The following is a 16,786-nucleotide window of genomic DNA, read 5'->3' on the forward strand; positions in this document are numbered from 1 at the left end:
CTGGCCCTCTTGGTATTTGACTTTTAGCTCACTTTTTTCCTACTGAAAGGAAGTCATAGATACTGTGACAAACTTAGTTATATATAATTAATGTTTCATTAATTATTTTTAAGTAGTATTGTTTTCCACCTTAACGTATAATTAAGTCCATGATTCAACATCTCTTGTCATTTCTTGGAGACCATTTTTTCTACATTTCTTGTCATAGGTAAATGGTCAAAAGTAGATTGCTCTTACTCTCTTTATTTAAAGAGAGCAGTATTCATTGATTATGTACACAGTGTTCTGCCTGCATGTATGCCTGCAGGCCGGAAGAGGGCACCAGATCTCATTACAGATGGCTGTGAGTCACCACGTGGGTGCTGGGAATTGAACTCAGGTCCTCTGGAAGAGCAGCCAATGCTCTTAACCTCTGAGCCATCTCTCCAGTCCCTGATGGAAGTAGATGTAGAGATCAACGGCCAAGCCCCAGGTGGACCAATCGACAAGAGAGGGGAGGGATTATATGAGCAAGAGATAGAGACCATGATTAGAAAAAGCACAGGGACAAATAGCCAAACTAGTGGAAACGCATGAACTGTGAACCAATAGCTGAGGAGCCCCCACGGAACTGGACTAGGCCCTCTGGATAAGTGAGACAGCTGATTAGCTTGAACTGTTTAGGAGGCCCCCAGGCAGTGGGACCAAAACCTGTCCTTGGTGCATGAGCTGGCTTTTTGGAACCTAGGGCCTATGCTGAGACACTTTGCTCAGCCTTGGTGCAGGGAGGAGGGGACTGGATCTGCCTCAACTAAATGTACCAGGCTGGGCTGAATGCCCAGGGGAGACCTTGCCTTGGAGGAGGGGGGAATTGGGGTTTTTTTGGGGGAGAGGGGAAAGCTGGGGGGTGGAAGGAGGGAGGACAGGGGAATCAGTGGCTGATATGTAAAACGACTAGAAAATCTCTTATATAAAAAAAGAGAGAGAGAGCAGTATTCCCAACAAGTTCATGTAACTTTTAGTCCTTCCCAGAAACTTACTTAGTTAGAAGTAGCTCATTAGCACCTCTGAGATGCAATCTGAGCATCAATGAGTGGGATACAGCTTGGCAAGTCAGGCCCCAACCTACCTTTCTAGATTGGGCTGGGCTTTCACTGGCTGCTACTCTATTCTACAGCCAGACTGATCTATTTATTACAATAATGATAATAATAATAGTAATTCCACTATTTATTGATTGATTTTATATGGTAATTGAACATACAGTCCAATATTATTTTATTAGTCATAATACATTTGTAAAAAAACCTAGTCCAAGCCAGCCTTGGTAGTACATACTGTAAACTTAGCAGTTAGGGTGTAGAGATAGGAGGATTAGGTGTTCAGGGCCAGCCTTGGCTACATGAGATTGTCTCCCAGACAAACAAATAAGATTAGTCCCACTTCATAGGGAAGAAAGTGAAGGTACAGAAAGCTTGAGAAACTTCCTGGAGGTTATCAGGTAATTAGTGGAGAAGCAAGCGAGCAACCGCAGCTATGCACAGCTCCAGATTCCATGCCTCACAGCCAGCTTGCAATGGTTACTTGAACTCTCATTTGATCTCCAGCCCTGTAAAGCAGGTTCAAGTCCCATTGTACATGTGAGGAAAGTATCCGCACCTGAATTTCCGTTTTCCCAGGTGGTGTTCCCACCCCATGCTGACTTCACAGCTACACACTTTACCTGTTCTCACGCCATGGTATGGCGTCACAGCTGCATACTTTACCTGTTCTCACCCCATGGTATGATGTCACAGCTGCACACTTTACCTGTTCCCACCCCATGGTATGACATCACAGCTGCATACTTTACCTGTTCTCATCCCATGCTATGACGTCACAGCTGCATACTTTACCTGTTCTCACCGCATGCTATGACATCACAGCTGCATACTTTACCTGTTCTCACCGCATGCTATGACATCACAGCTGCACTTTTTTTTTTTTTTGGTTTTTCGAGACAAGGTTTCTCTGTATAGCTTTGCACCTTTCCTGGGACTCACTTGGTAGTCCAAGCTGGCCTCAAACTCACAGAAATCCACCAGCCTCTGCCTCCCGAGTGCTGGGATTAAAGGCGTGCGCCACCACCGCCTGGCCACAGCTGCACACTTTACCTGTTCTCACCGCATGGTATGACATCACAGCTGCATACTTTACCTGTTCTCACCACATGGTATGACATCACAGCTGCATACTTTACCTGTTCTCACCCCATACTATGACATCACAGCTGCACACTTTACCTGTTCTCACCCCATGCTGACTTCACAGTTGCACACTTTACCTGTTCTCACCCCATGCTGATGTCACAGCTGCACACTTTACCTGTTCTCACCCCATGCTGACTTCACAGCTGCACACTTTACCTGTTCCCACCCCATGCTGACTTCACAGCTGCACACTTTACCTGTTCTCACTGCATGTTATGACGTCACAGCTGCACACTTTACCTGTTCTCACCGCATGCTATGATGTCACAGCTGCACACTTTACCTGTTCTCACCACATGCTGACTTCACAGCTGCATACTTGACCTGTATCTGTACTTGGTTTGGCGGGGGGTGGGGTGGGGTTGGGGGTGTTACCCTTGCCTTTTTGTTGGTGGTGCCCATTCCCTTTCCTCTGCAATGTCTTTCTCAACTTCTCTCACCATCTGGAAGTTTCTGGCATTCTTTAAGAACCAGATAATTCTGGATCTTCTAAAATGTTTCCTGGCTTCTCTAGCAATGAAGAATTTAGTATGTGTGTCTGTCTGTACCATACGTCTTGCCCTTACTGTATGCAGTCTTTGTCTGTAGGCTATACTTGCCCTTGCCTTACATGATCTTGAATCGCTTATTTATGTCTGTTCTTCCCAGTGAGATTGCTAAGCTGTTTACTTCAGATGTCAGAACCAAGTTAGTCACCTTTGTATTTCCCAAGCACTGTAATAAAATTAGAAATGACAGCGCATTCAATTATGCCTAATGTTCAGCAGCACATTCGATATCTGCATGATGAGTCAGTGAATGAATCTAACAGTTGCATTATGTTCAATGTCTTCTTGACAGGTCAGTGTCTTTCCAACAGTTTGGGTCTGGTTATCATACCAACCTTGTGACATCAGACAAATGACTTATTGGTGAACATCAATGGCCTTGGCTTTAACATGAAGATATTAGCTTAAATAGTCACTAAAGAGCCTTCAAATTTTAAAATTCAGACCATGACAAGACTATGAGCAAGTAGATTGGCTTCTGAATAAAAAGCTCCACAAATTTAGGCAACTGTGTTTCTCTGTTTTCTCTCGTTGAATATTTAACATAAAACATTTTATAATGGGTCTTGACCATATCATTTATCATAAATAGCAGAGGCTGCAGTAATGTGGGAAGCAGAAGGCTTAGAAAGAACAAAGAAGAAAGCCATCTGAGTGGAAAACCACAGAAGGGGGAGGGATGGGAACCTAAGATGATTCAATATGATTACCATTCAGCTGCTTCTAACAAGGCAGTTCTGGCTATTCGGTACCTAATACACAAAGATTGTGATAATTAGTCCTCTTATACCCAGGAAAAGTGACCACCCTGAAGAAATACAGGGAGAGGGAGCTGCCAAGAAGGCTCAGTGGGTAAAAGGTCTGCTGCCAAAGCCTGATGACCTAAGTTCAATCATTGGAACCCATGTGGTAGAAGGAGAGGACTGCTCTTATTGGTCTCCACTAACCTAACACACACACACACACACACACACACACACACACACACACACACACACACCAAATAAATACTCAAAAAGGAACATACGGGTCTGACCCTTATTAGGAACACTGCAGACTTCTAACTCATATCTGCTACCAGGGTCCATCAGAAGCCGAAAGCTCATATTAACCTCTGGCAGTAAAAATCAAAAGGGAGCCTGCTGTCTTAGTTTCTTTTCCTGATGCTGTAATAAAACACTCTGTCATGAGCAACTTAACAGGAGGAAAAGGTTTACTGTGAGTCAGGGATGCTCACATAGCATCCATAATATCCATGAATGCACACATGCTAGTGCCCAGCTGACTTTCCCCATTCATATGTAGTCTAGGATCCCCTGTATACGAAATATTGCCACCCACTGTGGGCAGGTCGTCTAACCTCACATAATGTAATAAATATAACCCCCCACTAACATGATCAGAGGCCAGTCTCCCAGGTGATTCTTGATTCTGTCAACAATTAACACTATCACAATGGGCCTGGTGGTATGGTACGGGTCAGCCACTCAAAAGACTAAGGCAGAAGAACCATATGTTTAAGCCCTGCCTTGTCTATAGAGTGAGTTCAAAGCCAGCCTGAGCAGTTTAGTGAGATCTTGTCTTTAAGTATAAGAAAGAGATGTTGTGTTAGCACAGTAGGTAGCTTATCATCTCATCAGTATATGAAGGGTCTTGAGATGTAGCCCAGTGACCAGCGTAGTGAGAGGACTTAGCTTTAATACCCAGTATGGGGGAGGGGAAAAGAAGATAGGGCAAGGAAGGAAAAGAGAAAGAAGGAAGGACTAGCCTAGACTTTTAATATTTGATGGTAATTACTACTATTTATTTAGTATTGCTCTAAATGTTTTCTATTCTCTTTCAATCTTTTTTTTTTATTTTGGGGGGTCAGGCCTCTATATACCCAAGCTGGACTCAAACACACCATGTAGTCCAGGTGGGCCTCAAACTTATGATTCCCCTTGCCTCGGCTGCTGGTATTCCCACAAGGGCTAACATCACTGTCTGTCTAAATGTTGAAGGGAATCCACAGTGCCCATGAAGGGTACTGCTTGTTGAGAGGGAGTGCTTGGAGAAGCAGTCACATGTGAAAGCATTTTGCTCTTCTTTTACAGATTCAGGATGGCAGCTGGCACAAGGCAAAATTCCTTTTTCACACCCAGAATCCTAATCAGCTTCCTGTGATTGAAGTCCAAAACCTTCCTCATCTCAGAACTGAGCGGAAGCACTACGTTGAAAGCAGCTCTGTGTGCTTTCTCTAAAACCTCTGGGTTAGTGCCGAAGCTGTGCCTTGAGTCAGGTACTGGTGCAGAGGGGGAATGCTGACAGAAAAGTACATTGTTATGAAATGTAGGGGGAAAACAGCGGCTAAATCTTAAGAAATCTCAGGAAGAAAAGATTTCCTCCTAAGGAGAAACAGCATTTTTAAAGGACTATGATTGATAGTGTATTTAATTCTCTTAAACTTTTTTATTGATCTGAGTTTTCTTAAAGAATTCCCTAGAACTGAAAATGTATAAACTTGGAATTCTTAAAGGTGCCCTATGCTTTCGTCCCCTTAGACAGCTGGAGCTGCGGGACACTGTGGAGCAGTACTGGATAGTGCTCCACACGGTGCAACGTTTCTGTCTAAACTTGCGAGCCACAGTCTCTGGCACCTTCCCTTCCCAAACACAAAGCTGTATTCAGGTCCCCCATGGGCATAAAATCTTAGCTGGTGTACACTACCTCTTCCATGCCGCCTTTTTGTGTTGCCTGGTGCTGTTTCTCAAAACAGGGTGCTGTGGCTGTCATAGGCTATGTCTTTCTTCATCTTCGTCATTAAGAGTGTATGTACTGGTTACATCAAATTTGTCTTAATTGTTAATACTAATTTCCATTTGTTTGGTCTCATGCTTAATAACAAGTAGAGCTATTTATGCAAAGTCCTTATTTTATTTTAAAGTTCTCTTTATGCACACGGAATCAAAGCCAGCATGTCATAACACGTGTATATGCAAGAGAATTAGGGTGTTTCTTTTGTTTTTTGTTTTCTTCCTTAAATTGCTGTAAAAAGTATCTTAGGTCACCTATATCCAGTGGCAGGTTTGGGTTAGAAACTGGGGTTTGTGATATACTGTTTTAAAACTCCAAGATCATCTGGAATGATACGTTGTATATATATAAATATTGTGTAAAGTTTTAATTCAGCCAATCTTTTGAAAATTGCTGCTGTTTTAAATTATAAAACTATATTTATGCTATATAGAAAATATTTGCTTTGTAGTACATATTGATTTTTTTTCCTTATCACTGTTCTTAAATATAATGTTAGTGCTTAGAAGAATTTTATAATCTTTAAAGCAGCATTGTGCATTGAGGGGGTCGTTTTCTACTAAAACTAAGTTCTGCCTGTCAGTCCTTCCTTGTTATCAGAGAAATGTTAGTTCAATATTCAAAGAAAAAGATTATGCCTCTTGCTGTTCAGATGAGCCTGTTGTTCAACTATTACAAGCATACTGTTAACCTCAGCAAACCACATTTACCTATGTATAATAAAGAGGTACTTTAAATCATTTCAAGTTATTCTTGTCGCCTTCATTTATTATCATGCTCATTTATTACATATAATAACTTCTCTGCCATCCCATGCTATGTATATTTTCATTATTAGAAAATATGCTATATGATTACTGAAGGAGTATAGGGCCTGTTGCCCATCTTTACATAATTAGGACATGGTACAGAAACAACCATGGCCTAAGATACGATGAATGATTTCCAATAAGGATGTCAGCACCATCCAGAGGATGAAGGACAATGTTCTCATCAAAGAAGCCTGGGAAAACTGAGTGTCCACCTACTGAAAAACAAAGACAGACAATTTCCTTCCTTGGTAGTACAAAACAGCTCACCTGGGATCAGAGCCAAAATAAACTCTCAGAGGAAGCATAGAAAACCTTCACAACATCTGATTTAATGATAATTTCTGGGAATAACACCAAAGTCACACTTAAGAGAAAATCCTAGATAAACTGGACTACATTTTTAAAAAAAACTTGAATATAAAAGACCCTATCAAAAGAGCAACGAAGCAGCCCGTAGAATGTTTTCATGTAATAGGATATTCTGCAGCCTTAAAATGCATGGAATATTGATGTATGATACAACACGGGTGAATCTTGAAAACACTGAGGTTAAGCCAGGTACAAAAGGACAAATATGATAGGATTCCCTTTTCATGAGGGATCAAGAGCAGACCACCTCATCGTACACACCGAAGTCATGAGACAGATTAGCAGAGGCAGGAATCAAATGGAAAATATCTTTAATATATAAAGGAGTTCTCTTTAGGATGATGACAAATTCTGGAGACAGACTAGTGCTGGTTGTACAGCAATTTAAGCATGTCAATACCACTGAATTGTGTGCTTACAAATGACTTAAATAGTATTTTGTTATGTGTGTTTTATATGTGACTTTAAGAGGGACCGTAGCAAAGAAGTCTGACTTGATGTCGGAGGAAAATAAAAATGTTTTCAGAGGTTAATTCTAATGAGAAAATCATATCCTGTGATTGAGTTTGAGTCTGCATGCTATGACTATTGTGAACATAACTACTTATTCCAGAAATCCAAATGATAAATGACATTTCTAGGTAGCATTTAAGAAATACATAAAGACACAGAGAGTGATCAAGAAAGACAGACAAAGAAAGGAGGGAGGGAGGGAAGGAGGGAGGGAGGGAGAGGAGGAGGGAGGGAGGAAAGGGGAAACAGGATGAAAAGGAGTGCCTGCAGAAATAACATGCATTGTGGTTCATATGGCTCATTTGATTTATTTGGTTTTGTTTTCTGTTTTGGATTTTTATTTTCAAGCAGGGTCTCATTGTAGTCCAGGCTGACCTCAAACTCATTATGTAGCCAAGGCTGGCCTTGAACTCCCAACCCTCCTGCATTTACTTCCCAAGTGCTAAGAATATAGGTGTGCACCACCAAATGTGCCATCATGTTTTAAGTGTGTTGCTGAATCAGTATGTGTGAAACGATGGTTAACAGCCCTGTGAAGGTCGGCAGTGTGATTTTCTATACTGTGTGTTCATCGCTTCCATTTGCTCACTGTTAAATGGGTTTCTGAATGGATTCAGTAACTCTTGGTTTCTGAATGGATTCAGTAACTCTTGGTTTCTGAATGGATTCAATAACTTGACAAGGAAACTGCTTAGAACAGAGCTTCACACTGTTATATTCACATCTGCACCTGCTACCTTAATATTATTTTACAAGTCTCTCACCTCTAACTTTTTCTTTTTTCTTTCCTTTCTTCTTGCCTTCCTTTTTAAGGGTAAAATATTTTTATCATTTCACTTAATCTTTTACAGATAATTGTGAGCCACCATGTGGGTGTTGAGAATTGAACCTGATTCCTCTTGAAGAACAGCCAGTGCTCTTAAACCCTGAGCCAATTCTCCAGCTCACCTTTTTAATTCGAATTACATCATTTTCTCAGATCCCAAGTCTTGGGAAAATCATCCATTTCTGTCGCTGAGGCCATTCATCACAACTGTTTGAAAGTCCGTATCTGGTTATCCAGACAATGATCTATGTTTGCTGTTTCATTTTCCTTTAATTTTCAGTCATTTTCTCTTCTTCTGGCATGGTTAGCAATCCCTTGATAAATATCAGACACGGCATGTAAAATATGGCAGACTCTGTGATAATCAGTCACTCCCTCATGGAAGAAGTAAACTTACTTTTGACAGTTGGCCATAATCAAAGATTGGGATAGCTTTGACGTTAGGCTTTCTCAGAGCAGATTCTGTCTCCAGGTTTCCTTTCCTTGTAGTTTTTTATTTCCTTCATGTCTCAATGGAAAGCCAAGGGTGGGTACCAGGACTCTGTGGTCCTACATCAGCCTTGAACTTCAGGTTTCATCCCGTTGACTTGTTACTCTCTCCTCACCAGCTGCCAACAGCTCGGGATGCTTTCTGTTCAGCAGTTTTCTCCGGGGAAAAGGTGCTGAGGGAAGTCAGCTCATGACATTATTTCCTTCTTCCCTAATCCTTCACCCTGGCTACTCAGGAGGGTCGCTGAATCTGCCAAACGTCTATTGTTTATATCTGTACAGATTTTCTAGTTATTCTTAGCAGTAGGTTTGGTGTCATATAAGCAATTACATCATAACTAAAAGCAGACTTTTCTTTATCTGTAATAAAAAAAAATCCTGGCCTTAGTTCCATTTTCTAGTAGGGATGACAGAATCAAGCTCTAAATCATCACAGTCAACTTTTGGTGAGTATTGACTATCTCCAAATAAAATAGTAAGTTGAACCTTGTAAGTTGAACCTCGTGTACATCAATCACACACTTCTCCTTAGCATACTTTAACAGCACACAGGTCAGCCTTCCTGTTTGGTGCTGTCATACATAATACATCTGTGAATTTCATAAATCTAATAACAATGGATTTTGACTTATTGTAATTTTATTAGTAAAAAGTATTTTCTCTAGATATTAAAATCTTTATTGCAGGATTTTTATTGTTGTTGGTTTGGAGGGGAGGTTAATTTTGGGATTTTCTTGTTTTTCTTTTTTCAAGACAGGGTTTCTCTGTGTAACAGCCCTGGTTGTCCTGGAACTCTCTTTGTAGACCAGGCTGATCTCAAACTCACAGATGTCTGCCTTGGCCTCCCAAGTGCTGGGATTAAATCACAACAGGCTGGTTGCAGGGTTTTTTGTTGGTGGTGGTTTTCTTTTTTAAGATTTATTTTATTTTTATTTTTATTTATGTAGGTGTGTGTCTCTGTGTGAGTATATTCCACATCTATCCAGGTGACCGTGGAGGCCAGAGGAGAGTATTAGATCCTCTGAAACTAGAGTTGTAGCAGTTGTGAGTTTCATGTGGATGCTGAGGGAAAAAAATCTGGTCCTGTGGAAGAGCATTAAGCATTCTTAACTGCTGAGACATGGCTCCAGCCCCATTTGCAGGGTTGCTGTTACTATTTTTTCAGACTTTGTTGATTTTTTTTGGTCTCCAAGTCAGTGATGAGAAGCTAGCCACTTCTCATATTGTTATTGTCTGTTGTAATGATGTACTTTCTTTCCATATTTCTTTGTAACGGTAACGCCCGCGTTACTGTCACCCATTCACCATGTCCGAGCGAGGGGCTGCGGATAAAAAATAGAGACAAGAAACAGCGAGTCATTCGCCACGGCTGTAAGCCGGGTGCCAGCCGAATGCCATTTATTGAAAGAGGGAGGAAACCTTAAATACAGGCTTACAGCACAATGGCGGATCCCCGGAGGGCAGAAGTTTGCTACTGAATGTTCTACATTCTTGCATCTAAGCTGTTAACGCCCAATATGCAGGATACACAAACAAGGAACTTCCCTAAAGCATTCAGGAGGGTGGATACCGGCAGGGAATTAGAATAGGGAGGACATCTGGTCAAGGTCAGCAAGCAGGCAACGGCTTTACTCAATATGGGAGAAGACCAGGGCCCTACAGGTCCCCCCTTTTTACTAAAAAATGAGCTTCTGACTTAGGTTGCGTGGGACGTCAGCAGGTCACCTTACCCGTCATGGAGACACCTGCCCAGGCCCCGCAAGTGCTCTGTCTTAGGTTGGTGAGCGCCCCCCAAGCATTACCCGTCTCTGAATACTCATTATCATACAGGCTCAACCACGTGAGCTGTAGAGTAAACTGTTGCCAAAGATCTCAAAGTGGCGCTGGGCTTGCAATCTGTGTGACCCAGAAAAGACCAACAGTAGTCCTAACCCACCCATAGCTAGGAGGCTAAAGGCGATTGAGCCATTCCCTTCTAAAACGAGCCTTACTGTAAATTGGAGTCCTTGTTAAGTGGTATCCCATAAACAAATGGAACTTGAGTTTAAATAATTTTTGCAACTTTCAAAGCCAATTTAAATGTATAACTGTAGAATTAAATTTATCATGCCCAATAAAATAAAAGATTAACTAACTGTGGTAGCTACTTTTGCTGCCAGGGTCTCCATTGTGCTAGCTGTAGTACCCAATTATGAAATAGCCATCCCAGAAATAGTAGCAGCAGTGGCCACCACCGCTGTAACAGCAACAATGGCAACATCGATGTCCGAGTCTCTTCTGGAGCGTGTGAGCATCATCTGTGTCTAACTGCCATGGTCCACTGGCATGGACGCAGCTCCAGGAACATGAACCACCAAGGCCCATTTTTCTTCATCCCAGCACTACTTAGGCTGGCAGGTCTTCTGAAGAATCCAACCACATGGCTACACTTCCTAGGCTTACAATAATGTTTGCCAAGGCTGGCCGTATTGGGCTCTCAATCTCCATTGGCATCAGAAGGGGAGAGTTTTTTACGAAGGCCCAATAGGTCTCTGCCATGTCAGGATTCAGCAGCAGCCACAGGGCGCACACAGCGCTCAGGAACCCAAAGAGGAACTTCATTGTCCTGTGGAAAGACACAAACAGATCCCCGGGCCCACACCAACACCGGATCGGGTCCCCTCTAAGTGCCAGTAGAAAGATCCTTCCATCGCACCAGAGGATGATTTGCAACAGGAGCCCTCCAGTGCTTATCTGCAGCGGATACTCCAGCAGAATCCACCGATAAAAAATTTAAAATATATAAAACAAGGGAAAGAATAGAATGTGGAGAGGAGAGATGAGCCCCTAGCTCCCCCCTTTTTACTTTAGAAATATATGTTTTTAAGGTACGATGGCAGCGTTCTACTATAGCCTGTCCTTGAGGATTATAAGGAATACCAGTCTTATTAACAATAGAAAAGTCTTGGCAGAATTTTGAAAATCCCGTACTGCTGTAGGCGGGACCATTATCAGTCTTTATGCATTTTGGCACTCCCATGTAAGCAAAAGCATTAAGGCAATGATTCTTTACATCCTTAATCTTTTCCCCTGAATGAGCAGAAGCAAAAATTAGAGAAGAATATGTATCAATAGACACATGGATATATTGTAATTTTCCAAAGGAAGGCACGTGCGTGACGTCCATCTGCCACACATGGTTAGGTAAAAGTCCTCGGGGATTAACTCCCAAATGAGGAACAGGTAAAAATTCAACACAAATAGGACATGATTTAACTATCTGGATGGCTTGTTCCCGGGTTATGCCTGTATGATGACGAAGAGATCCAGCATTAAGATGATAACGTTGATGCAACTGAGTAGCCTTATCAAAGGTGGAGCAAATTAATGTGACAGCCATACGAGTAATGGCGTCAGCCCTCTGATTACCTTCACTTAGAGGTCCAGGCAATTGAGTGTGAGCTCTAATATGGCCCACATAAAGGTTATGTGAGTGGGACCATATAAGTCCTTGCACTTGCAATAAATATTCATGAATGGGAGAAATGGATGGTATGTAGGCTGTTGTCTCCAAAGGCATAATGGCATGTGCCACATATTGACTATCAGTATAAATATTTACACTCTCATCAGAAAACATCTGTAAAGCAAGCAACAGCGCCTGTACCTCTGCCATTTGGGCAGAAGTGCCCTGGACTTTCATTCTCTTTACTATGTTACCAGAAACCACCGCAGCAAAACCACGTGAAGTGCCATCAGTAAATACTACACGGGCCTGAGGAATAGGAGTCATCTGTACTATCTTGGGAAATATAACAGGATGCAATTTAAAAAAATTTACACACATCATTGGAGGAGTAGTGAGTATCAAACTGACTCTGCATGGAGCATGTCAATATGGCCCAATCATTATCATTAGCTTGCAACCATGCTGTTTGAGACTGGGTGTATGGGGTCACTACAATATCTGGCTCCTTACCAAAAGTTTGAACACTGATCTTGATTCCCTTAAATATAATCTGAGCAATAGCCTGTGGATAAGGAGTGATGTTTTTTGCTGGAGAAGCTGGGCAATGTACCCATAGAATAGGACCTGTTTGCCAAAACACTCCAGTAGGTGAATGAGTAAAACAAAATACCAAATACAATAAGGGAGAAGAAAGATCTATATACTGCACATGAGCCTGTTCCAGGGCCTCTTGCACTCGTTGTAGGGCTATACGTCCTTCAGCTGTTAATTTACGGGGAGATAAAGAGTCAGGGTTGCCCTTTAAGATGTCATACAAAGAGCGAAGCTGACCTGTTGGAATTTTTAAAGTGGACCGAAGCCATTGAATATCTCCCAGAAAGGTTTGGAAATCATTAAGCTTGCGTAGCTGATCCGTACGCAGAGTAATCTTTTGTGGACGTATGCCCATGCGTAGCAATTCATGACCTAAATAATGATAGGGATAAGATACCTGTACCTTTTCTGGGGCAATCTGTAAATTAGCCAGGCTAAGAATCTCTTGTAATTTAGAAAAGGCATCAAAAATAAGTTTTTTATCTTTAGCAGCCAATAAAATATCATCCATATGAGTCAATCACAATTAAATGCCAATGTTTAGGAATTGCCATGGGGCAGGCAAGCCAGGTTGTGTTGCTCCCATGAGAAGCATGGTTTTATTTACAGCTCTAAGATCCTGTAATAGCCGCCATTTTCCTGACTTCTTGTAGAGGCCAGTTGGGATCTCAGGATTCTTGTGAAGTTATAGATATGCCCAGCACCAGAATCCAGTAATCTTTTAATCTCAATCCCATATAATTTTATTTTTAATTTAGGCTGTTTATCATTGATAACTGTTTGTCAAAACACCTTTTTCCTATACTTTCAAAGCCTCCAGTTCTACATATAGGTGCCATTTTGCAATTAAAATAGGAAAGCAATATTAATCGAGCAATTTTATCACCAGCTTCTATTTTCATGGTCCTTTTTACATATACCAATTATAAAAGCATTAAATACAATCTCTACAGGATTAAGAGGTAACTTTAGGTAATACTCTTGAGTATTTTTATAAAATGTTAAAATTAGGATCCTTTTTTATAGATTCCAAGTAACACTAATGTAAATTGCCAATTATTAACAATGTGGACCAAACAATTTACCTGTATTTTATTTACTGGAAAAATAATTTTGTAACCTCTTTATCAGTAAAAGATTATTATTTATGGGTTTATGTTAGCAACATTATTTAATAAGCTGACAACCCAATCCATATCAGGTGTTATATTTCTATAGAATTAAACCAAGAATTTCTAGAAAGCAACTTAAATTGCAGGGCCAAATTTTTAATAATGATCAACAGACAAGAGCACACCTAATATATAGTTTAAAATTATGAATCCTGTTCCTTTAGTTTATCTACCATGAGAATCAAATATTCATCCAAACATTTATTAAGACAGTCAAAAGAACAGAACATCCTTTATTCAAACAGCATTGACTTAGCATTCTATGTCCTGACCGAAACCATTTTTCACCAGAAGTTAGGCCCGTTTAAACTTTTAGGCGCTAGTCCCTCTACTGGCCTTTGCTTGTTTGCCTGCCCGCGAGTCTGTTCCCCTCATCGGCCTTGTGGCTAAGCCTCCCGCCTGCTGCTCCGGGCTATCTCACACACATCTTTACTGCCATGCTGGTCACGTGCCCCGTACAAGCGCACTCACGTTTAAACTTTCTCTTACTTCCATGAAGGGACTACCTAATGAGTTATTCCCACCATAAGGGAAAAACAGAAAAACATTTCCCATGAAGGGATCCATCCTAAATATTGAATTATTCCCACTCTGAGGGAGAAATAAAAAGCATTTGAACCAAAATAAGCAAACAGACAGCAGAACTTCTAACCTCTGGGCTCTCTTGCTGTTCAGCCAGCAGCAATGAGGCCTACCTGCCGATTCTTAGTAATTCAGATGATGCACTGCAGAAAGAGCTCAGAGTTTCAGCTATCCTGAAAATTCTACAATTGGAAAAAAGTCTTTTCTTCCTCCATTATCACTTGGAAGAGGCTTTTTTCTTTTGGTCATCCTTCCTCTACAGGGCCCCAATCTTTAGGCCTAGTTTCAAAATTTTTCCCCTTTTTTACCGGGAAAATCCTTTTTTCTTGATTAAATTTTTTTCTCCCTTTTCTAATGGGAAATTTCCTTTCTTTCCTTCTTCTCTTTTGGGAAGATTTCCTTTTTTATTTAAAATCTTTAGCTGTCTTGCCCTTTCTTAACTTCGGTGCCTTCCTGCTTCAACAGTCCAATCAACTGACTGTGAGCTAGCTGCACCCATTTCAATTCACCCTTATCTTTTCTTTTTTTCTTTAAATTGCTGGCCAGCCTTACCTTTCGGGTGTCCATCAGCTTGTCCCTTCTTTCTCGGATCTCGGTAACGTCTTGGTAGAATCTCGGTAGGGACCTCCATTTGTAACGGTAACGCCCGCGTTACTGTCACCCGTTCACCATGTCCGAGCGAGGGGCTGCGGATAAAAAATAGAGACAAGAAACAGCGAGTCATTCGCCACGGCTGTAAGCCGGGTGCCAGCCGAATGCCATTTATTGAAAGAGGGAGGAAACCTTAAATACAGGCTTACAGCACAATGGCGGATCCCCGGAGGGCAGAAGTTTGCTACTGAATGTTCTACATTCTTGCATCTAAGCTGTTAACGCCCAATATGCAGGATACACAAACAAGGAACTTCCCTAAAGCATTCAGGAGGGTGGATACCGGCAGGGAATTAGAATAGGGAGGACATCTGGTCAAGGTCAGCAAGCAGGCAACGGCTTTACTCAATATGGGAGAAGACCAGGGCCCTACAATTTCTTTCTGTCTTTATTTGGATTTAGGGAATTAATCCATGACACTGTTTTGTAGTACTGCTGTCACCTGGAGTTTGGTGAGCTTGGATCTAAAAGACTGTACACATCATCATGGTATAACATCTTCCACCCACAATTCCTTGTGTTTAAGTACAAATAAAATTTGTACATACATAGAAACATCATAAATATCCAAGACAAAATACTTATACACATAAACTCATAACCATTGGTCAAAGGTAAAATCTGTATATTTACAAAATATACTATAAATATAGCTTCTCACTGACAGAATAGTTTAATCATATTAAACTACAGCCTGAAAGGTATGGCAAGGTAATAAAATTATTTTCAAATTTGCTTTCTTTTTTTAATGGGGACTATGAAGGTCCAGCCCCTCAATAGTCCCCTCCCAGGGTCCAGGAAGAATCTACAACCAGCTGATAATTTAATTTTTGATGATAAGAAATGAATCTACGTACAAGAAACTCCTTGGTCCATACACTTTATTATTTTGGGTCACTTATCTCTCTACACAGCTTCTGTTCTGCTCTCATGCCTAGCTCCTTTCTTGCCTGATTTCTATCTGCATTTATCTGCTGACCCCTCTAAGTTCTAACTTAATTCTCTCATCTTAGTTCTGCCCCATCTAGGTTCTCATCCATCTAGTTCCTTCCCATCTTAGCTCCTCTCCCACCTCCTTTCTCATCTTGTTCTTCCCCATCTGGCCCTTCCTCATCTTCCACCTTGTTCCTCTAGTACTCTCTTCTAGCCCTTCAGTCTAGTTCTTCCCCATCTAGTTCATTCCTCTACCGCTCTTCCCCATCTAGTTCTTCTGTTCTCTTTTCTCTTCTCTGTCTCATCCTCAAGTCCTCTCTCCAAATCTCCTCTAAGTCTCCTTATCCCTCTCCTTGTCCCTCCTTCTCTCCCAAGTCTCTCAGGCTTACAGTTATAAACCCAAGCAACAGCAATCCTCCCCCTCCAGCCAGGTTGCCAGGCTTGAGTAGGGTCATAAAGGCAGGTAAGAGTTTTCCTCAGGCAGTGTCTGTCAGGCTTTCTTTTACAACCTGAAAATGGAGTGGTTAAAGGAGGTCAGTTGAGAGCTAATATCGGTTAGTTTATCAGAAAAAGGGAATTTATGTGCTCAATCTACATTCCTAGAAGTGGTTAAGTAAAAATGTTAGGAGTCTGTGGTAATATTTTATTTGTGCTGAAATGTGGTGATATTTTATTTGTATGTTAGTATAAAAAGTTTGCCTGGAGATCAGAGGACATAGATATCCATCTATAAACAAGTCGGGCAGTGGTAGCACGCACCCTTAATCCAATCACACGGCAGGCAGAGTCTCTGTGTGGTCAAGGGCACAGCCAAGCATGATGACCCAC

The 16,786-nt window shown here is 41.4% G+C and overlaps 1 protein-coding gene across 1 annotated transcript in view; it reads left to right on the plus strand.

Moving 5' to 3' along the window:
* Positions 1–16,786, plus strand: part of Col24a1 (collagen type XXIV alpha 1 chain) — a 293,451-nt gene that overhangs the window by 264,269 nt on the left and 12,396 nt on the right. The window contains exon 60 of the mRNA XM_059266384.1: positions 4,870–5,054. Coding sequence (XP_059122367.1) covers positions 4,870–5,016 — 147 coding nt within the window. The 3' untranslated portion in view covers positions 5,017–5,054. The remainder of the gene's footprint in view (positions 1–4,869; positions 5,055–16,786) is intronic.

This window comes from Peromyscus eremicus, chromosome 6, assembly GCF_949786415.1.
Source record: "Peromyscus eremicus chromosome 6, PerEre_H2_v1, whole genome shotgun sequence".
NCBI lineage: Eukaryota > Metazoa > Chordata > Mammalia > Rodentia > Cricetidae > Peromyscus > Peromyscus eremicus.